Here is a 24031-nt window from a genome sequence, read left to right on the forward strand (position 1 = left end):
TTGTCTGAAATAAAAAAATCGAATAATATTTTAATTGTTAAGATTTTTTCTTCTGGAGGAACTAAACAAAAATGGAAGAACCCAAATATGTCATCTTTCTGGTGGTTTGAAAAGAAAAATGTGGGGAAAAGGTTATTATTGTTGTAGTTGTTGTTGTTGTTATTATTATTATTGTAGCAGGATAAAAATTCCCCATACATATATGGGGAATGCTGCTGAAGTGACAGTCCTTGGCTGGATATAAATCCGGGTCGTTCCGGTTACATAGAACCGACTATCGTGGAACGAAGGTGGAAGGAGCTTGTTTTTAGTTGAAAAAGAAGTCGAAAAAACGAGCTGCAAAGTTTTCGGTAAGCATCGTAAATACCTGACGCTAGTGTGCTTTTGCATTTGTATCTATGGTTATCAGAATTAGACCCTGTAACTTTCCGTTATACATAGATATATGTATTAGGAATAGATTGAATAGATTTCATCAAAACAAAAAGGGAAGTTTAGAGCAAAGGAGTTAATGGCACACAGATACCGTTAGTTATTTTATTATTACGCCAAAGCTGCTTTAACTTCAATAACGACTTTATATGTATGGTATATGTGCCTTTTTTTTTACAGTAGTTTAACTCGAGATAAGTCAAAATCGCGTTTTTATTATTATGCTACTCTTTAGAGGAAAATCCTTCGATCTGTTTTTAATTCTATTCAATAAAAGCACTTAAATAACAAAAATTAATTTTTGGCTATCAACTTTTCTCTAAAATTTCCCATTCACAAGTAACCTTTCATTTCCTTCAATTCCTACCTATTGTAAAATTTATATTGGTCTAATAATTTTGGTATGTACAAAAAATTTATTTTTCTGCGTTCATCATTGTTTGACTTAGGTTACTTTGTCTGACGGGCACATACCATATAACACAATTTTTTAGAGTGTTTCTTCTGTTATTCCGTTATACCATACCTCTTTCAAGTATCCAATCCAGCTCTGATAAAGTCTTAAGTATTCTCTTTTCTCTGTGAGCTTGCGTTCAGGGCTCTTATCAGGCTGACGTACTGTCAAAATACCTTTTTTTGTTTTTGGAAAATATTTTTTACCTGGAAGGAAAAAATCTTTGTTTATCGAATTTTCTAAATTACATAAATTGGTGCTATATCAACCATGAGAATATATCAAATATTTAAATTTTTTGGTACGATGGAAGCGCAGCATCATCTCGAGGATAAGATATTAATATCTTTTGGCTGTGAGTAATGTCATTCGATGATATCGAGCAGCTGCCCTTTTCTGTGCGCTCAAGGAGGGTCAGCTACCCAACACTATAATGTGCATGAGCAATAAGAGCATCGTTGTTGTTGTTGTTTAGCAACCCGCAAAATCCTAACAAGTGCTGAGAAATCATCGGTCGTGGTCGTCTATCTCATCTAACGGTAGATCCAGATATCAGACTATATCGAGTTTGTTGTTGTAACAGCTTAAATATTCCTATTAACGCTTGGGGAATGTTGCAGGAACGACAATCCTTGGCGGGATATAAATCTAAGCCGTTCCGGTAACGTAGCACCGGCTGTCGTGGGAAAGGGTTACCACCCTCTCACCGATTCTACTTTGTACCCATGAAATACCTTCGTCACCAAAGAGTTTTAAATTACATTTATCAGTTCTGTTGACGCGGGCTTAGAAAAAATTTGATAAGACCACATTTAAATGGGGAGCAAAGCTTTTCGAAGCTCCTAATATTTTTTAGAAAGGAGAAAATATTATGCAAGTTAACGACATTCTATCGCCGGTAAAATATATTTTGGGCAACTTTTTAGATACCTGGACTATTGATTTGATTACAGAGGAAGATTTTTTGTATGAACTACGAGAGAAAATCATATTTATTCAAAGACTTTGGCTTCTCACAACAATTTTAAATTATTTACTTTTGATGCATAATTTCGCTAAAAAAGAACTCTGATCTCGTATCGCTACGGATCACAATGGTCGCTGCGTGGCTTCGGCCAGCCCGAATAACCTAACCTAACCTACTTTTTCGAAAAAGTGGAAAAAGTTTGAAACATATATTTTAGTGAAATACATAGCCTCGATGGAAACATGTAATAAAATTTTACGAGGAACTCGGAAAAGGAGTAAAAATTACACTTTTTACTAATATCGTAAAAATTATGTCAAAGTCGAAAAAATAGAGAAAAAATAAAAAAATTCCAAATACTTCCGTCTACAGTCTCGTCAGTTGTCATTTCAGAAAAAATGTTAACACACTGTCAAAAAGGCTTGTTTTTGTTCTTTCGAACTAAAAAAGCAAATTCGAAATCGGATGGAAATTGGCGAAGTTAGGAGTGATTGTTCATATCAACCTACTGAAAAACGGTTTTATGGCCATAAAATGAGATTTTGGGGGTGTATTGGAAATTTCTCCTATACCATTCTTTTCAGTTTTTCATAAGCTACAACCCTCATCATGTCCGATCCAAAGTTTTTTTGCAACTTTTTTTTTGTACCACAGTGTTATTTATTTATCAAAAAATTTCAAATATTTTTTTTTTCGAAAAATTGCCCCTAGTGAACTCAAATATGTATACTAGGAATTGAAAAATATGCATGAAATAAAAAAAGGCGCTGACGCAATGCAAGCTTGCTTTGCTTTGCACAACTGTTCAAAAAATAAAAATAAAAAATAGAGTTAGAAATGTACTGTAAGATATGAAAATCTGTCAAATTTCAGCTTTGATTCAAGCGCTTTAAAGTTTCGAATGACGCAGTGTTCTATTTGATTGCGCTTTGTTCGCCTTTGACATTTTCATTTCAAGCGTCGCTTAATTTTTTGTCAATTATTCTGACAGCGCTCAAAGCTACCATTTGGCCATAGAGGCTTGCAATGCAAAACCGAGCAAAGTGAGCAAATCCACTAAAGCAAGCCTGCATTGGCCTATCACTTTTTAAGATATAGTTTCCTTAAAAATATGCAATATTTATTTATGCTTTCCTTCATTTCGTCGCAAATGAACAGAGCTGCTTGCTAGCTTATACTTTTTATAACGCTTCAAACATTACCTGTGTCTGAGAAAATTGCACAGTCATATTATCTACTTGTACATACCGACAGTTGCGATATCAAGACATACTCATAATTGATGAAAAAATATCTTAAATGCTATTTTTCTAGAAAATACTAATTTGTTTTATTTTTTAAAACCAAAATATTCTCACTGCAGTTACACAAGCCTTAACGCAACTGACATTTTTAATTCTTTTCGGATACAACTACCAAGTAAATTTTTTCCTTGTGCAGTATAAAGTAAATTTTTTTTGCAACAGCGAAAACGTCTATAATTATACCCGCAAAACTGGAGCGATTAAAAACGATTCTCGCTTATAAATAAACAATTTAATTTGGCATAATTTTCCAACATTCTCCACCGCCGTGTTTCTTAAGCAAATTATTTTTTTTATTATTACTTAAATTACTGAAATTGTTTTGCTCTTGCCCAGATTGCACACATCCCCGCTTACGAGCAAATTTCACACTTCACTGCTGCGGCACGTTATCTCGCTTGGCTTACCGCTTATATGTACCTCCGTTGCAAGAGCTTACGATATATGGTATCACAAATACATACTCCATACACACATACATACATTACTATGTACATTAATAAATGCCTATGCATCTTACACGCTCATACACTCTCTGCCTCTGCCTCTGCCTCTAGCATCGCCATTTTAATTGCCCACTTTGACACACTCATTTGTGCCACTTGGTCAATATATTGTTGATAAATTTATTATTCAGAAAGCTGCTGTGCAAGAATTTGGCAGGCGCTGCACGTCTGATCCGCACCGTTTCGCCAAAACCAAATGCTGGCGGCTTAGAACGCGTACTCAGATAGAAGGTGCCGTTTTTTGGCACAGCCGGTTCACCTCCCATGAACGCGGTCGCAGTGCATTCACCTGCCACTATTGGCACCACTGCTGCACCATTTGTACAGCCACAACTCAATTGGTCCATCAAAGTGGCACTGCTGCTGCTGCTGCTGCTGCCGTTGCTATCGCTGCGTCGTCTGCATTGTGCGGCACCAAAGGCGCGTGGTTGTCGCACCGCTTCCACAAAGTAATACAAGGCCGCAAAATGATCGCATGCGAAATCAAATTCTGCAGCCGTCGCATTTGGACAGTGTGGCTGGCCTAGACCCCAATTGACAAAGAATGCCGCATGGCTAAGTTTCGTGCTCGGATTGCCCAGCAGCGTGATGTCCGTGTGTATTGATTCGGTGTAGATGGCATCGTTAGGTGCCAAACGTTTGTCTTCGCCGAGTGACAATTGCACTAGGCCGGCTGGGTCGAGCGCATAGATGACACCGTAACGTTGTGGACTGAGTAGTTTGCCAGCCAAGCCTGCGATGTGTGCACCAGCGCTGTGGCCCACTAAGTAGATGGACTCGTAGGTGATGCCGGTTTCACGGTGCAAAAAACGCGTGAATTCCACCAATTGCTTAGCGATCTCCGACAATTGCCGGCTAATGCGTCCGTAACTGATGTCCATTGAGATGGCGCTCCAATCGAATAGTATCACATTGAAATTACCCACCGAAAGGTAGGCATCTTTAATTGCGGCATTCGAACAGGAGGTGCTCTTGCCGGTCCACCCGTGAATAGAGAGTCTGAAAAGCAGAATGAGAAATGGTGGCTATATTGGAATAGGAAGCACCAAGAAATTACAAATATGCCGTAAAGCTAAAATATTTAAGTTAGCGAAGCGCTTTTCAAAATGTAAATCTATGCATATACAAATAGAGTCAAACCCTATGTACAGGGCCTTTCAAAAGACGCGCCTAGATGTTGTTTTAAAATAAAACAGGTGAAAATGTAGATTCTTTCAGGTTTCACTCTGTTTATTCAAAATATGGTTCTTAACAATTATATGTGGAAAATGGCATCTTTAAATGCCCCTCGTGAACACATCTTTAGGTAAAGTCTGCCAAACAGTCGATTCATGAATGTATACTTTTTGAGAACATCGAGATACCGACGTTCGACGGCTGTTCAGCTACACTTTGCGCTCCAGCAGCAATATTCTCAACAGAGCGTCCAGTTTTTGGTCCGCCAGCTCTATTTCTATCCTCGACAGAATAAGTTTTTTGCAATTTTTTCACCAACCTTTTAAATTGTGTACCCGTCCGGATGATTATTTCCATCCAAAAAACTATGAATTTCGTGATATTTTGTGCTTAAATATCGACTGTTTTCATAATAAGTTTCAATCATTTTAACGCGTTTTTCTATCGTGCAATATTGTACATCTGTCTACTTGACAAGTGTCGCAGATGGCATAAAAAACGTACCGTCTAGGAATTATTCACTATGCGCATCTTGGCGCCACATTTGAAAAACTCTTTATATTCATATCAAGAAAAACTCCCAGCTGTAATGTACTCGGATTCAGTGCTGTAATGAAGTGAGGAGACACAAGAATAGGGCTACTTTCGAATTATCGACGATAGTCCCTGAAATTTCTAGCTTCGATTAAGCCATGAATTTTTTTCCAAAAATATAGATTTCTGACTATACTCGTAGGTGTAAAAAAATGTGTTCTGATGCTTCGAGTTTCCCTTGTTTATTAGTGGTTCTGAGCGCCCCTCTAACGTAAATCACACTAAAACTTTTCTCTCTAGAATGGCATCATGAAAAGAACCCAAGAATAAAACACTAACTTATGTTTGGACTTTCTCTGGGGCGTAAACGTATAAAAAATATGGGCAAGGTGGCGCAAAATTAGTCACCCTATCGCAAGATTTCTAATTTTTACAAATGGCATTGTGCGTCAATCACATTTGACAATTGTAAACTCTGCATAAGCGAATCAAAAACAAAATTGTTGTGTTCCAAACCGCCGACTACATCAAGCTTCAGCATCTTATGTGAGCTGGAAATATTCTGAGGATGGACCCAAATGAAATTGCAAAAAAATCTACAACAATAAGCTGTATATGCTTTATAAAAGAGGTCGTCTAATAAAAAGCTCTTGGAACCAGCAGGGCCCATCGAATGGTAGTCACGCACAAAACCTAAATATTGTTAAACTTTCTAGCCGAAATATTTAAAGGTTAGTTCATGTAGCCCTTTAAATTTTGCACCATTACCGCTCTTGTAAATGGTTCCACAAAAGAGTAGACTCCAGCATCTCTGTTTCGAAACTAACAAAATTCTTATTAGAGCACATTAAATTTAGGAATAGATTATCGGCTCGGCAATTGAAGTTCACTTAATTGGCTATAGAATAAAACGGCAACAAAATTGTGTTTAAAAAATTTTTTAAGAACATCTTTATACTTCTTTGGGAAATGGCGTTCGGTATATTTCCATTTAATTTAATTACTAAATTTCAAATTATTGTAAAAAAAATGAATAAACGAAACTCACCTGACCGGCCACTTTGCATTGAAATATGAAGTTCGTAGCACATCGCGATCGCCTGGTACCAACACTTGTGCCTTGAACGGATTCCGTGGTGTGTAAAGATCATAACGCAGACGTTTGTTTCTCGTCTCACGCCACGATGTGTCCAGCTGAGCGCGCATTTCATTCATCAAAATCTCGCGTATAGCACCCGTTACCAAAATCTCACAATTGCCGCGTTCATAGGAGAATTTTGTACTAGCCAATTCTGAAAAGAAATAGTTAAGAAAATGAAGAAATAAAAATGGTGTATACAAGTACAGTGTCGGGTAAAATTAAAGCACAGATCCTATAGAGTAAACACTTCACTCAATAAATCCATACGTATAGAAATTTTGTTGATTTGTGTGTTAGTAGAAGATCGCGTTAGTTATAGTTAATTTTCATCTTTGCCTCTTCTGCAGTGGTCAATGTTGGCCAATAACCCGAGGCCCAGTAAGAATTGCAACGAGCTGCGTAACCTGGACATGGGTTTCGCTAACAAATTGACTTCTCTTTTAAGGACATATAAATGTATGGTGACGCTGTAAGCCATCTTTAACCCAACTGTTAAAGATAATGGAGGATAATGCTAAGTTTCCACCGCAGCCGCTATCGTGTTCTCTGCCGCTATCGTGTTCTTAGCGCAAACACGAAACAAAACTCCTGTCAAATCCCATACAAAATTAAAACACAACTCCATACCTAAACTCACTTTCAAAGCGTGTTTTGTGGGTTTGCGTCTAATTTAAAGCGTGTTTTGTTGGGTTTGCGTCTAATTTAATTATTAAGTGGTGGCAATGTTGCTCATTTTCCTCATTTATTATTGCATTCTTATCGAAACATGGCAACAATGATTGCAATTTGTCAATATGACATTTGATTGACGGCCGCCGTAGCCGAGTGGGTTGGTGCGTGATCACCATTCGGAATTCACAGAGAGGTCGTTGGTTCGAATCTCGGTGAAAGCAAAATTAATAAAAACATTTTTCTAATAGCGGTCGCCCCTCGGCAGGCAATGGCAAACCTCCGAGTGTATTTCTGCCATGAAAAAAATCTGCTCATAAACATATCATAAAACAAAATGAAATAAATGTATAAAAAAAAAAAAATTTTTTTGTGATTCGAACCAAGGATTTCGGATCGGAAGCCCACATTGCTAGCCGCTGGGCTATCGCGCTGTGCTGTCGCCGCAAAATAATGTATCATAAATCTGCTTACCATACCAAAGACCATACACTTTGCAAACACATTTCGGTGGAAACAGTTGACAGTTCTCCCAAACACAACTCCTGCAAACACGGTGTTTGCTTTTGGTGGAAACGTAATATAACGTTGCTGTTTATTAAATCTGTGATATGCTTTCCTTGCTTCAAGTTTTTAAGGAACCAGCCCTGGGTGTATTTTGATGACTCAGAAATTCAAAATGAGTCTATAGGCAACTGGAATAGAGTTCTGCATTATTTAACCCCTCTCGTCTTGTCTCGGTTGACAAGCTGGTCACGCGCTAATTTTGACGTTATCTGGACTTTCCTAAGGGTCTTCTTACACTCGTTCTATTGCTTGTCTATTTGCATACTGCTGCTGTCTAGTCCTCAGGAATCAAATATGATTGACTTACGACGCCATTATTAAAAATTTGAAATAAATAAATCTTCCCATAGGGTGATTAATTGTGTGCCACATTATACATAACCTTAAAATATATAATATTTCAAAATCGCATTTGTTTGCGGTTGAGGTTAAAATATCTTGGGAACCTTAGCCGCGAGAGCAATTATGACCCCTGAATTTGGATTCAAAATTTCGAAAGCCTGCTATCTGGTAATATATAGCAGCGCGACATATTGCAAAGTTTTGTTTATTTACTTTTTATTATTTTTTAAAATTTTTTTTTATACAAATATAATTCATGCTACAAATAAAACCATATTACTGATTTCAAACTTTGCACAAAATTTAGAAAAATTCAAAAAATTGTCTTCAAAATTTTAAGCTTTTTAGTTAGAATTTTTAGATAAATTCTGGTTTAGAGCTTCAAACGGTTTTTTTCACATAATTTTCACAAGAGTATTCGCTTTGCTAAACACTTCCGCTTCGCAACTCATAATGCAATCCTTCAAGTGGCTGAAAATTCGTGTTGATTTTGGAACTACTGAAGTTTTATGCATTTTCTTCCACATTGCGAATGACTGTAAATTTGTTTATGTGAAGGCAACTGATAAAAGATCCAGCAAAACGAAAATTCTGAAAATCAACGATATTTTCGAGCCACTTTAAACTTGCATTTTACCAAAATTCAATGGGCTACACTCGAAATTTTAATAAAAGTTTATTATTTTTTTTTTTAATTTGTCCGAAGCTTGAAATATGTCGCGTAGCTATTATTGTGCCAGGTCTTTGCTTAATTTTGTCGGTCCATGCAATATAGTTCACTCAATGCTTCGCAGATGGAGCTGGGCTACGTCGCGATATAAAAAAAATTGTATTTTTTAGTTCGTGTTTTTTTGTTTGGTTTAGTTTAATACTCAGTTCCACAAAATACTTAATAAGCAAAAATTTATGTGAAATCCTTGATTAACTTTATTGGTCCAGATACTTTTGAAGCGCATAAAGTGCTTTAGTTTTATCCCACACTGCACTATATACATATATATATCTGTCATTTAATTTTGTATTGCAACTTGTATGCCTACCACAGGAAGCCATAAATAACAATGCAAATACTGTTAACTCTTGCAGCTGCATTTTGAACTTGTATTTGAATGAGAAAAATCACACCTCATGCAGTGCGCTAATAATAATAATAATACACTTAGTACACAAATAATACAGTTTGAGAGCCACTGTTGTTAAATGTTTTACACTTTACTTTCGCTTTCATCTATGTTTAAGTATAGTTCACTGATAGATTTTTGATTTGATTATACTTTTAATAAAAAACTATTCAAAATACATTTCACTCTGTTCTTCCCGTTCGGTCGCGCGTTGAGCAATGCTCCTGATTGCTTTGCTTGAAAAACAAAGCAAAAACAAAAACTTAATCGCTTGTGCTATTACGATTTGGCAAAAAGCTAATCAAACAACCATTCAAGCCATTCAAGCAGCTAAAAGTCGAAAACAGGCAACCACTTCGTCACACGTTCTGACGCCAAATGCAGCGCGATCTCGAGCGCAGGCTCAGTTTAAAGAACACTCGCTCGCTTGGTTGACTTACATGTGAGCAGCGGCGTCGCATTGTGGCGTCAACTTAAGCTCACAATTTGCTTTTTTCTCCCGAATTCTGAATATTGTTTCATTTAGCGACTGTTTCTTTTTTCTGTGTTGTTGTTTTTTTTACCTGTAGATTTGTTTGCTGATTGCCAATTAATTTGCTTTAGCTGGCGCGAATAGTCACAATAAAAACTGGTAGTATGTCCAAAACGTGATTGCGGCAAGAAGCGGTCGAAAGTGGTGGTGATTGTGACGTGTCATTGCCTCTTATATGGCATATACGTACATGAAGATGTAGCTGCCCGCATATTTATATACAATACTTATCTTGTTTACTTTTGACTGTCTAAATTAGTGGCACGTTTTTGTTTATTCTTTATGTCAAGTAGCTGTTAAATGGGCATTAACTCCTGTGGTCTCCACTCTACACTCACAATACAAAATTCTTATAAAATTTTCGTGTTCTCTACTCATAAAAATATATCATCAATTTGGTCACGAGCTAAAGCTGTCAAAATCTCATATCTTCTACCATAGCGCAGTGACTACAGGACTACAAACAAGGGTGGGTCAAAAAGCTCCCGGTTTGAAGAGGGAGGAGTATGGAACTAAATAGATATGCATATACTTTTCTTTTCCAATATTAGAGTTAAAGCTTGTCACCTTATACGTTTCTTTATTTTTCTTTGAAAATGTTTAGTTCATGACAATTCCAGATTCATCATCAACACTAAAATTTTTATATCGGAAACCTTTTTTAGTTTTTTGAAAAAAGTCAATAAGCGGACTTTTTTTCATTTCGGAGATCTTTTTTTAATTTTTAGAGTATTTGCTTTTTACAAACGAAAAAAAATTATTAAAAAAAATTATGAAAACCAAAATTAAAAAAAATTATAATATAAAAAAAAATAGTTTAAAAAAACTAAAAAACACGCTTTTATTGCTAATCGAACTAAAAAGTAGAAAATAAATTTTAATGACAAAGGGACCTATAATGAAGTAATAGCAAATCGAACGATCAGTCATAGTCAACTACCTCAGAACAGAATTATAACAAAAATTAAGATACAAATAGAATAATTCAAATTAGAGTTAAAAGCGTGGGATGCTTGATATAGTAAATATTACAATCATTCTGTTGGCAACTACCTATGTACAGAGTGTTATGAAAGTGAAGCAAAATGCATCCCACGCTTTTACCTCTAATTTGAATTATTCTATTTGTATCTTAATTTTTGTTATAATTCTGTTCTGAGGTAGTTGACTATGACTGATCGTTCGATTTGCTATTACTTCATTATAGGTCCCTTTGTCATTAAAATTTATTTTCTACTTTTTAGTTCGATTAGCAATAAAAGCGTGTTTTTTAGTTTTTTTAAACTATTTTTTATTTTCTACTTTTTAGTTCGATTAGCAAAAAAGCGTGTTTTTTAGTTTCTTTAAACTATTTTTTTTTATTATGAATGATAATTATTGTTATCATTGCAGTCAGTGAATAAATGATTCGATATATTCGTGTTATATTTAATTCCTTTCTTATCGACTGTGAGTCTAAAGCTATGCAGTTATCGGCCGTGATAAAGAAGTAATCGGGATGAAGAACTTATTTCGTGGAGGGAGCCTGAGAAACTGATTTACAAGAATAAATAAAGATTTTTCATTTTACAACCAAATTCACCTTACTTTTTGCCCACAGTAAAAAAAAAGAAAATATTAATCCTGGCAATCCTAATAAGGATAATGGAAAACTTTTATCAAATTATTGCATTGTCATCGGTCCTTGATAGGTATGCAAAATTTCAAGTCGATCAGATTTTTAGAAGCCAGTGAAAATTAAGCTCAAAGATTCCGTTACATACATACATACAACCCGACCTAATAAAAGTGTGTTAAAAAAAACTTAAAAAAAAGAGTTATTGAAAAAAAAAAAATTAGAAGAAAAAAATTAAAAAAGTTAAAATACATTTTTTTTACTATTCTTAAAGGACGCTAAATCTAAACTAAATGAAATTTGCTTAAATGTTTCAAGGCCGAAATTGTGTAAAACTGCGCTCGCCTGATGATTTGAAGGAGCGGCATATTACGTACTGAACAAGTACACCTCGATCCTTGACATTTTGCTATATTTTCCTTTATTAACATCATTTAGTTTTTCTGTAAGTGTAGCGTATTATATTTTCATAGGTTGCATCCCTCCGAAATGACTGCTAAATCTCAATAAGCACGATTTATCATACTGTGACTCCTTCAACTTCTTTCATGGTGCTGAAACAATTTTGTGTAGCACTTCATATACTCCAATTTCTGCTCGGGTTCCTAGTGGTGAACTCAAATTTCATCTCCAGTAACATAAATAAATTCATCCCTGTTCTTGCGACACAAGCGATAGTGCAACCATTTCTGTAATTTGTTTCGCATCTTATTCAACATTACTTAAATCGGCATACCTGAGCGCTAGTCGCCTTTAATTGACTCTGTACCTACCTCCCTGCAGGATAGATAACATCACTTCCATAATTATTTGCTCAATTACAGCATGAAACTAAGTTTTCTGCATAGTTTGAAATCTATTATAGGAACTTTTCCCTTTCAACATTTTTGGATTTAATAAATATGCTTGGGTTTTGTGTTCAGTAATTAACATCACCAGTGCGCGCCTTACTTACTCCTCCGTTGGAGTCCAGTTGGCCGTGGGAAAGATGAAAACTCCCATAGCAATTGGCCATGGCGGAATACATAATTAGATACTGTGAACACAGCGAGACTTAAATATATGAACTACAGGAATATCATCAGTTTATGATTCCTTATTCTATCTCTGAATTGTGAAAAGTAGGTGTAATCAAGCCAAATTGCCCAGCAGTAAAGACACTAAACCTTCCGTAGCATTTTAATTTTTTGAGACACATTCACATTTATCGGTTTCTGAGAGCGCAAAAATTATGCGTTGATCTCCCACACAACCGAAATAGTTAGAAATGTTAAGCTCCTGTTGTTCCTGCGCTTCAAACACCATCTAATTGAACGCCCAGCAAAAACAGTAACACATAAAACATTAAGATCAAATTCGTAATCAGCGACCCTGAAAACATAAATTAACATGCATCTTGATTATGTTCTAGAATATACGCTATTTCACGTGAGGGGGTGGCCAATAGGGGTGGAAGGGGGTGGATTTTCAAAATTTTAAGATCAAATTCGTAATCAGCGACCCCGAAAACATATAAATTAACATGCATCTTGATTATGTTCTAGAATATACGCTATTTCACTTGAGGGGGTGGCCAATAGGGGTGGAAGGGGGTGGATTTTCAAAATTTTAAGATCAAATTCGTAATCAGCGACCCCGACAACCCCCGAGTAAGAAATTTTGAATCAATTACTTAATTTTTTGAGTTTTGGCCAGCTTTTCGGAAATCGGCCGCACTGTGCGCAGATATCTGTCAAAATCATCTCCTTGTCTAACTTAAAATAATATAAGGTGTCTGTGGTGTTACTGGTATAAAAAGCTGACTGAATCATCCTCAATTTGCAAACGACAAGTTTTTTTTTTATTTATCAAAAACAAAGTATTTTCCCATTTATTGCGAACTTACGGAAACGGGCAGATAAAATGTGTACTTTGGTTCCAAATTCTAATGACTTTAATACAGCTGTATGTTTTTTATAAGCAAATTTTAGCAAGCACTTTACATACCTTCGCTGCTTTTTAATTAACTTACTGGACCACATGGTTTCTATTCATCTTTGATCTCATTAAAATATGTTTCGTAAGTTAGCTGTTTATTCCACTTTGGTAAGCAAACCAGTATATCTTACTATCTTACTATTTTACTTGTTTTTGTTTTTAGTTTTTCACCATAACAATTCGACTATGGCTTTGACTAAGAACAAAGTTTGGTTCTGATATTTTTCAATTGAGTTTGTGGTTCATTTTGTTTTTGACTAACTAATTTATTCTAGTTTAATTCCATTTTAGTCTTAGGCCTATGCTGGCTATGAGTTTACAGCTAATTTATTGTAATAAATGATATTGAATAAATAAATTTTATAATAAAATAAATGTTTGAGATGTTTAAGGGAAATCATTTAAATGCGATACAAGCAAACACCTTTAGGGTAGGCAGGGTCCTTCAAAAGTGGCGCCTAGATGTCAGTAGTGAATAATTCCTTGACGGTATCTTTTTTTAAGTCATCTTTGATAGATCAACGCGTTAAAATGATTGAAACTTATTATGAAAAGGTCGATCTTTAAGAACAACATATCGCAAAATTCATAATTTTTTTGGTGAAAATAATCCTTCGAATGAGTCGACAATTCAAAGGTTGCTGAAAAAAATTTGAAGAAATTAATGCTGGCGAAGATAGAAGTAAGACTGACAGACCAAAAACTAAACGTTCTGCTGTAGCGCAAAATGTTACCGAACAATATTCAGCATTGATATCTTGATGTTCTCGACAATTAGGCACTCATGTGTCGACCGTTTCGCGGATTTTACCTGTAAGCGTGCTCATGGGGGACATTTAAATGACGCCAGTTTTCACATATCATTGTTAAGAGTAAATAGTAAAACCTGAAAGGATTTACATTTTTACATATTTTGATTTAAAACAACATCTAGGTGCGTCTTTTGAAAGCTGTAAACAATCCCTGCCTGTCTAACACAAATTGGAAGGGATTTTCATACACCAAAAACTAATTATAACAAATTAGAATTAATTTGTAGCCAACTAAATTGAATTCCTTGTCAGGAGATCGAGCCGGAATTGTCTATATCCTTATCTTTACACACACTTTATTAGGCTTAAGTTAGGTAGGTTTCGCTACCTATAAAGAAATCGCACTAAGGTCAACATAAAATGTCTTAGTTCTACACTTACGAGAACTTATCTCCAAACAGTCACGATTTTTTAGTTTTTATAGTTACAATTTCTCCAAAAAGTACGAGCTTGAAAGTGAAAGATTCATTATACTTAATTGCATGAATTGGACCAAGAATCACTGGACTTGTACAAATATTCATGTTCAGAAGATTAGAACTCGTCATAACATAAATCGATATCCGGATTACATTTTGCTTATGGCGTAGAAATTGAGGTTGTACTATACTGAATGTCTGATAGCAGAGAATATGTAATACTGAAAAGAAGGTAAATAATGGTCAAAACCCTTTCGGAACATATAGTCTGTCTGTATTGGTATTTTCGTAATATACATACATATTTTCCCATTCCCAATCCCTACAATGATCCATTCAAATTTACCATTATTCAGAATGCGTGCTTCGTAGCTTTCCCGTTTCTCTTAGGTTTTTCTTTCATAGCTTCAATGGACTCAAATATTGTTCCTTTTAATTCAGATTGCACCAGAAAGATACAGAATTCTTCTTTAGGGCGCAAGTTCTGACGAATGAGCCAGGTGATATAACATTAAGGTGATGTGCTTGACTAGAAATCTCTTAAAAGACCATTCTGAATGGTGGAAAATTCAAGACTTGTCATTCCACACTTCGCATCATGACTTCCTCATTATTTACTGGAGTTCGGGAATGTAGTCATGTTTACTGATAATTTCACTATCAGGAATCTCGCGAAGGTGCACGATCACATGAATATTGATAAAAAAGAAGTTGAAAATTCGTTGTTTACAGAAACGAGAGGAGAGACTGTATCCGAAAGAGAGGGCTACACGCTAGGCAGCTGGCGACCGCTGATGTTTGGCGCATGCGAAGTTTCTCGATAGCAGCGTTAGTCCCCATACCTCGTACAGAAGTATATGCATAGTATATTTATGTATACTTTCATATATTTATTGATGTTTGTATAGCGCGATATTTTAAAATATCTAATATAACAATATCTTCATTTGATTATGCTTCGATGCCATATTTTTGTGTAGTATTATATGTTTTTGAATTTTGAATTTTGTTGTATGTTTTTGAATTTCTTATTTTGTTTTGTACTTTTTATTCAATTTTTTTATATTGTTTTATATTTTTTTATTTTCTTTAATCACAAGCGTTGTGTTTCTTTTATGTGTACTGCATTTTATTTTATAATACTTGAAATTACATTATCTTTTCAGTTTTTTTTTTGTGTATCATGCCTCTTTTTTATTTAAGTTAATTTTATCTTTATTTTATTTGGTTCTGTTTACTTAAATTTTTGTTATTTTCAATTTTTTTATTTAATTTTGTTTTTATTTTTATTTATTTTTTATTTTTTTAGTCTTATTTGTTTTGAATTTGTTTTTGTTTTATTTTTATTTTTTGTTTATTTATTTATATGTTTATTTGATTTTTTTTTATTTAATATTATTTCCATTTTTATTTATAATTTTTTAACTCACTTAATTAGTCAAGCAGCTTTTGCAATAAATATTTCATGGCTTTTGGCTTCAGCTCAATTTACTGGCAGTAATTAAGTTATAAAATTCTGTACACTACTTTTGTCCATCAAAGAAGAAAACTAAAATTCTATGCAGTGCTGACAGTTCTGACTCTCACTACTATTCGTTCAACTGGTCTGTTAGCTACCAGTATTTACCTTAACTCAGCCTCTGTGCCTCTTGCCATTTGTCAATCAAGCAATCACAGTAGTTTAGAATGTGTGCATATGTTTTGCAGGCATTGACTGTTAGTTACTGGAACTACAACATTCTTCCTTCAGCCATTAGCTTAAGTTAGAAAATTAAAACTATTGCACCACTGTTTGTCTATTATCTATTTTGCAGTGCTTGCTTACGATTGAAATTGGTGCAGATAATGAAACGTGGTTCTTAACGGGTATTTTTAGATGTGCCGAACTTTCGATAGTGATATTCGTTAAATCAATTGCTCAAAATTCGTAAATTTGAAGTTGAGAAATTCTAGCAAATATTGTTGGCGCGCTGTACATCTACAATACTCACTTTGAGCTGTGCTTTATGGGCAGGCCCATAAATTTTCTGCGAAGATGCCAAACGCCGAAAGCTGAATGATCGAAGCTTTTTTTTTACCTTAATGATGGTTTTTGTTTGGTTCCAACATGACGGCTCATTCTGCCATAATCCATATTTTTATGAAAACAGTTCAAAAATGGGTTTTTGGATTGACCTTTGGAATATTTTTTGTTAGAAAATTTAATGTCGCTAAGTTATGTCGAACGGCGAACCAACGTCACGGGACGATCCTTTGGACCAACAATTGTCGCGATATTGTCGATATACGGCCCCTGTAACGTGAAAATGTGGACTACCAGATTGCGCTTCATGCGACACAAATATCCAAATCTTTTTGAAGCACTAATAACATAAAATAAACTCTCCAAACAAGTTTTGCATGCGTTTAGTTTCATTGCGAGGATTTATTTCTCTCTAAAATACATTGTTAGCTTTTGAATGCCGAATAGTAGTCATTCGATTACGGCTCGACCCTGACTAGAGAGAGAGAGACGGGCATTGCTAGTACATGTCGCCTCGCCTCGTGTCTATATTACAAAAGAGGAATGATCATTTGTCGTAAAAATTTTTCCAAAATGCATTTTGTTACCTCATATAAATTCTTTCCCTTCATAATAGTATTTATTTTTTTGCAACTCGCCACTTTTAGTAAGCTCCTTTACATTTTTATGAGTGGTTCCCTTGTGATATTTTTGCCTTAAATATCATCCATCTTCTTGTGGACTGTTGTTATTTTTATTGCCTCTGTTTTTTTATATAGTTATTTACGTATGTAAGTGTGTGTTTATTAATATTTTTTCCCAGTAAATTTCATTTGAAAACTCATCATTAATGCAAAGTGCAACAGCACCAGCAGCAGCCTTCTACTGTCGCAACTGTTATTTTATTGGTGTCTCAAAATCGCAATTAATTAAATTGCATGTCTTTAATTTGCATACTACATACATATACAAATGCATATACAATATACCCAATTGACAAAGGCAGGCCCTGAAACTCCTTCTAAAGGGTGGTTAAGTTTCAATGGCCGGTGTTGATTTTGAATAAAATACAATTTTTGTAGGAAATTATTGTCATTTCTCTTTATTATGATAATATTGGTATCGCTCAATTACGTATGGAACAAAATATCGGCCAAATGGCCGCCGTTCTATGCCGTTAATGTGCCGAAATATCTCATCCTTTAGCTCTTGAATTGTTGCTGGCTTATCACGTACACCTTTTCTTTCAAATAACCCTAAAGAAAGAAGTCCAACGGTTAGAAGTACTTCTAGTCCTTCCTTTGGCAGACCGCAGGCCTTACCCTCTCTCTTCTGGTTTCATATGAAATGGCCCACTTGGCAAGGCTTTATACCTTTCTTTCTCAGAGCAGCGCTTTCATACATTCATTCCTAAGAAATATTCTGAGTCCCTTCGCTCAATGACTTTTTATTTAATTTAAGAAAATGCATAAAAATTTACGAAATTTATAAAGAAAAGTTTAGAATGAAGTGTAATTTTAATTGAATATCAAAGCTGATTTGCTTATTGTACAAATTATATTATTGGCGCTTACAACCTTAATTTGGTGTTTGACCGAGCTCCTCCTCCGATTTTTGGTGTGCGTCGTGATGTTTTCCCACAAATGAAGGGACTTTCGGTTTTACGCTGCCTCCGAACGGGAGAGATAGTTTTTCTATGAGAAGCTTCTTCATGGCAGAAATACACTCGAAAGTTCGCTATTGCCTGCCGAGGGGCGACCGCTATTAGAAAACCTTTTCTTGTCATTTGGTGTTTCATGCCCAGAGATTCGAACGTGTGCGTTTCCAAATGGTAGTGGCGCACCAACCTATTCGGCTACGGCGGCCGAATAAATTGTATAGCAAAATATAAAAGTATAAACTGTGGTAGTAAGAGTTAAGCTCAGAGAGCTTTGTTCGAAGGGCAATAAAAGGGCAACATGCTTACAGGCGTTCTATGGAAAGGTGTGCATGAAAGGACTTTATCAAAAGCCCTCTTGCAAATGCCAACTGGGTATGCATACATGTAAGCATATGTTTGTGTATTCACTATGCATCTATGCCGCATTGTCCATATGTGTCGAGCGTTCGCTATTAGCCAATGCACGCAAGCCATCAATTTGGGGGTATTGCATTGCGAGAAAATTGTTGATGAAGCTAGAAAATTATGATTACATTTGAAGTGAGATTGACTGTTAAACGGAAGAAATGGCATTCAAACGATGACATTGAACTTTAAGGGTCTCTTAATCTTTATGATATCTCGAAATTATTTCATATTCCTTGAAAGTTTTCATTTCTTAGAGTTTACAGGATCTCTGAAAATAAAATTTACTTACAAATTTATATCTTCTAACTTTTCCCTTAATAGTTTCACCCGAATATAAAAGCTTTGCTAATCCTTTCTTAACATAAAATGCCATAGGCTTCAATAGTTAGGGCACACTGTGCACATGGAGAACAGCCGCCCTCAAAAATATTTTTTATCAACAAATTCCTAAGGACCTCCAAAATTAATCTGGTTTGACCAAGTCATGAAAAAGCTACGATTTAGCAGCTGGAGTCTATTGCTATGAATCATACATAATGAAGGGGGATTCTGGACTAGGCTAAAGCTAACCCTGAGCTGTAATCGCTACTTAATGATGAGGATTATGATGAATCTCTTTTAATCCCATGGTTACTCCTCTGCCGTTTTTATGCGCGAATTTGCGCGGTTGATACTGCTCTCTTTTGGTCATTGCTATGATGAAGAAGTGCGAGTTAGAGATATTTCTACGACAGCAACAAGGGTAAGGTTAATGTCCTTCCAATTGCCTGATTTCGTGAGCGTTTTCAGGCTTAAATGTTTGTCGTCTTTTTGGAGCATAGAAAGTACCGAACCCACTCTCGCAATTGTTTCAACTGTCGGTCTACTATTTGGGTTTTGGCATCTTTAACAAACAAATCAATAATGGTGAATCAATTTAGAACTCTTTTGAATATCTTCTATAACCAGCTATACTTATATGTATACTATACTTACGAGGGCGGGTCAATAAGTCCGTGACTTTTTATATTTCTGACCTCTTTACTGAAAAAAAAATACTGCTCCTGTCAACAGGCATCTGTCAGTTGACTCCTGTCAAAATTTGAACGTGCTGCGTCAGTTAGTTTGTCCTTTATCAGACTACCCAGTAATTCACAGACTACCCAGTAATTCACAGTCGACCACAAAAGCAATCGTGTAACAACTTCACAGGAAGGTTTGGCGTTGTTTAATCGCAATATGGAGGAGTTTTTGCGCCGTTTTGTAACCGTGGACGAAACATGGATCCATCACCACACACCAGAGACCAAACAACAGTCGAAATAGTGGGTTTCTAAGGGTGAATCGGCTTAATAAGCACACGAAATTCATTTTTTTCCATTTTCTCCTCAAATTACTGGGTAGTCTGATAAAGGTAGCTGTGAAACATAAACTAACTGACGCAGCACGTTCAAATTTTGATAGAAGTCAACTGACAGATGCCTGTTGACAGGAGCAGTATTTCTTTTGCAGTAAAGATGTCAGAAATACAAAAAGTTACGGACTTATTGACCCGCCTTCGTATATTTAATTTGTGTGCCTACTCATCTCGACAATGCCGGAAACGAGATGGCTGATGAGTTAACTTGACAGCGTTCTGCGTTGACGTCAAGCGAGAATTGGCGCGTACACTCTTTCTGGGTGTCTGGCCGAGCTTCTCCTCCTATTTGTGTCGTGCACCTTGATATTGTTCCACAAATGGAACAGTTTGAAACCGAATTGAACGGCAGATCTTTCTTATGAGGTGTTCTTTCATGGCAGAAATGCACTCGGAGGCTTGCCGTTGTCTGCCGAGGGGCGGCCGCTATTAGAAACAACTTTTTCTTCATTTTTGTATTTCACCAAGATTCGAACCTACGATCTCTCTGAATTCCGATTGGTAGTCGCGCACCCCGTTCTGCTCTCAAGCTCATCTTAAAGCATGGGTTCAGATTTTCTTCTTAGCATTCCAGTGTTTAAGTTGGCACAGTATCGTGATGTAATAAGTTTCGACGCTGTTTCTCTTTTTTGGCTTACATTTGTTGTCTGGCCTTACTTGGTGGATTTGCTCCTCGCAGGATCTATACCATAGATAATTCTTTAGTTTCCGCACTCTTCTTTTAAACTCAAGTCTAGTCTTTAGATTTAGATTATTTTTCTATTGCCATCCAATACTAATGAAACTCATCTCAACTACATATAATATCTTGTTGGGTATTTGGCTGAGCTTCAAGAATTGTTTATTCTACCTATGAAGATCCCTCCATTTCCAGTTTTATACCACCTCTGAAAGTCAGATGGGTTTTTACGACAAACTTTTTCTTTCCATAAATACGTTCGGATACTTGCCATTACTTGGTTTAAGATGGCACCCAAAATTACATGACTACGGATTACTATACTACGGAAAGTGTACAATTATTGGATTTTTCAAAACTAATTAAGATGTCACCAATTTACCTATTTTTCTGTTAGCCCCCCTTACTAAAGTCGATTCTTTCTAATATATTCGCGAAGTTGACAGCTCCATCCAACGAATGAGTTCTCGAGGACCAATAAACATGCGATAGTTTCGCAGACTCCATTCCACATCGCTTTGCAAAGTATGAACGTGAAATTCCTACGGAATGACTTATTTGCAGGATTAGAATTCCTAAGCACTACCTCACTGAAAGGCTGTGATTGTATCCTGCAATATATATTAGTGCTAAGTGATCAACATTTGTATGCAAAACGACTCAATTCTTTTCTATGCATCAAAAGGGTATTTTATGAGTATTCGAGTCACTCGGCCAATTAGCATAACCGAGTTTTTTTTCGCTATTGATTAATTAGTAAAAACTATCAATGTTTCCATTTCCATTCCACTTTGATTTCTTCGCGTGTACCACTTCGGTTGACACTTATGCCAATGGCATGACTCGCATAAAATTTGGCCTTGTCTGACCCGTCGAAGGTGTTTGCCTTCTGTGTCGCAGCTGCCGCTATTGCATTTCTGTTGATGCTGTTGACGCTTGCATCCATCTAAGACCGGGCGCAGAGCCACTGTCGTTCGACTGGCAGTCGCTCTTGAAGTAGCTGTGTCATTTTCTTGGCATTTAATTGAGCGCGCGTTGTCGATGAATATGGTTGGTTGGTTGTATTTCGCAATTGTTGTTGGTGACAAAGTTACTTGAATTATTTTTGCAATTCTGCATGGCTTCAATGATTAGTATTTTTTCACTAATTTTCATTTTTATTTTTTTTATTTTTGCTTTCTTTTTTCAGCTCATTTGATATTCCAGGCTATGCTTTTTTGGTTTCTTTCTTAGAGTTTTTCCATTACTTAGCGCTTTCATTATTTTCTATGCATTTCTTTACTATTTTCTGTAAATTGTTTTATTTTCAAATTTTTGTTTAGATTTCTGTGAGGTTTTTTCTTTTTGAAATTTGCATTTTACAAACCTGAAAGTTATTTTCCGCTTTCACTAAAAATTATAAATGAAAATAATAAAAGTTTTAATGGCTTTAAAGTTGCTTAGCTTTAAACAATTGGCACAAATAAGAAAAAATTATCGTCGATTGCTATTGAATTATCAGTTGCGAGAAATTGTCGCTCAATAAGAAGGCACCTGGAGGAAGGTCTGCAAGTGACAATTTATGTAGTAGCCGAAATGAAATCACTGATTTTGTATTGAATAGCGATTTCATATTTTACCCATCAGCCTTTTCGTATTTAATTAGCCTCACCAACCACATCATTAAGTTGCTCGACATAGCAATGAAAATATTTACTTCCTGCCGCAGTATTTTCAGATCTCGCTCATTGCTATGTGTGTTGTTTTTTGCATTGCTTTATATCGCCTTTGACGTCATATTGCTTACTCATTTATCGTTCCACTGGCTAATCAGCGCATCAGCTAATTGAGGGGTGAAGTGACAGTACTGAAGCTTCATATCCAGCATATGCCTCGTCCTCTTTCGCACTCTTTCTCTTCCTCCCTCGCTTCGCATTAGCTACTTGTGCAAGATCGCAAGATCGGCGTGTGCCAGCCAGTCGGCGGACAGGCAGCAAGGTTTCTAGTGACAACAACTTTCACGGTCAAGTTCACATTCACAGAAAACAATCACAGCAAAAAGCAGCAATGCAGTCGGCTTTGTGCGAATAAACATGGATATACGATACAATTTCAACTGAGTATCCAACGTCACTGCATTCAAGCTGCAGATAGACAACGGGCATGCACATGCGCACACTTCTTCCGTTCGACTTGACATTGCCAAGGGAATGTAACCGTTCGGGGCCTGGTATGCAACATGGACATTCACTTTGCTCCGGGATATACTACAGCAAATGAGATAATAAAAAACTATAAGCCGAAACATGAAATAATGTAACTTTTTTAATGAGCGTAATTGCAACAAATTTGCGCGGTTATAATAGCAGTGCTGTTAAATTTAGCGCTAGCTTGCAAAAAGTGTGGTTCAAATGCAGATATCTTCATATATTTTTGAATAGTATATTGTCTGACATTAGCAGGTTTTCTTCGGTCAAAATTAAACTTGCCAAAAATAACTTAAGCGGCTATCGTGCCAAACAAGTAGATCGAGAAGATATAGAAACCCGGCTTGGAGCAATGCCTCTCAAGTAATCCCAAACCAATCCTATGAGAAATGCTTCTAACGTCCGCAACTTCAGGCAAGTCCATCGGAACTTCCGTAAAGAGCCTTTTTGTTACGGTTATCCGCGGATCTTGTATTACGTCGTTAGAGATCTATGTTTTTATTTAACAGAACACCCTTAATATTCGCCAATTTTGGTGGCATTTGCTAGATCACCTATTTCAATGTGATTAGTTGTTGACAGTGGAGGTCCGCATTGAGCGTTTGGTCCCCTGTGGGTAGAGTATAGGGAATGAGAAATGATCCCATCAAACACTCAGCAAATCCTTCTGGCAAACAAATGGTTGCTTACCACTCATAATTGACTGTTCTCAGTTTCTCTGGTGATCCAGTTGCGATATGACTAGATTTTCCGAAAAACTAGCGCACATTTGCTTTGTTAAGTTAAGCTCGTTTTAGAACACCCATATTGTTGATTGCAGTTTTGTTTCCGGTTCATATGTATAGATCCAAGATTCGTTACCTGTTACGATGGCACAGCCGTTCTTTGAACAACCGCGGCTGAATTTCTTCAACATTTCTTTGCACCAAACGACACGAGTCCAGTTTTGGGTAATTGTCACATTATGCGGTATCCAACGAGAACAAATATTCTTGACTACCAAATGTTTATGCAATATTAATGTATGCTGGTCCCCACTAATGCCCAAGAATACCTTTATCTTGCGACATGTCACATGACGATTTTACTTTATCAGTTGACGTACAGCATCGATTACTTGTGGCACAACAGG

The 24031-nt window shown here is 36.1% G+C and overlaps 2 protein-coding genes across 6 annotated transcripts in view; one reads left to right on the forward strand and one right to left on the reverse strand.

Moving 5' to 3' along the window:
• LOC129250651 (unconventional myosin-XVIIIa) overlaps positions 1 to 24031 on the forward strand; it is a 263564-nt gene that overhangs the window by 119430 nt on the left and 120103 nt on the right. The gene's annotated exons all lie outside the window — the stretch shown is intronic.
• LOC129250696 (phospholipase A1 VesT1.02) lies at positions 1003 to 9577 on the reverse strand. 2 transcript variants are annotated; one of them, XR_008582810.1, is made up of 4 exons: positions 9133 to 9577; positions 6422 to 6665; positions 3678 to 4662; positions 1003 to 1092 (listed from the first exon to the last, which is right to left on the reverse strand). XR_008582810.1 is itself a non-coding variant. In XM_054890302.1 (3 exons), exons 1-3 carry the CDS (start codon positions 9182 to 9184, stop codon positions 3747 to 3749), a joined length of 1212 nt encoding a protein of 403 aa, XP_054746277.1. In that variant the 5' UTR covers positions 9185 to 9577; the 3' UTR covers positions 2994 to 3746. The 2 variants fall into 2 exon arrangements, 1 of the variants encoding a protein (XP_054746277.1); XM_054890302.1 differs by lacking the exon at positions 1003 to 1092 and having other exon boundaries at positions 2994 to 4662.

The sequence above is a fragment of the Anastrepha obliqua genome, chromosome 1, assembly GCF_027943255.1.
Source record: "Anastrepha obliqua isolate idAnaObli1 chromosome 1, idAnaObli1_1.0, whole genome shotgun sequence".
Classification (NCBI taxonomy): Eukaryota; Metazoa; Arthropoda; class Insecta; order Diptera; family Tephritidae; genus Anastrepha; species Anastrepha obliqua.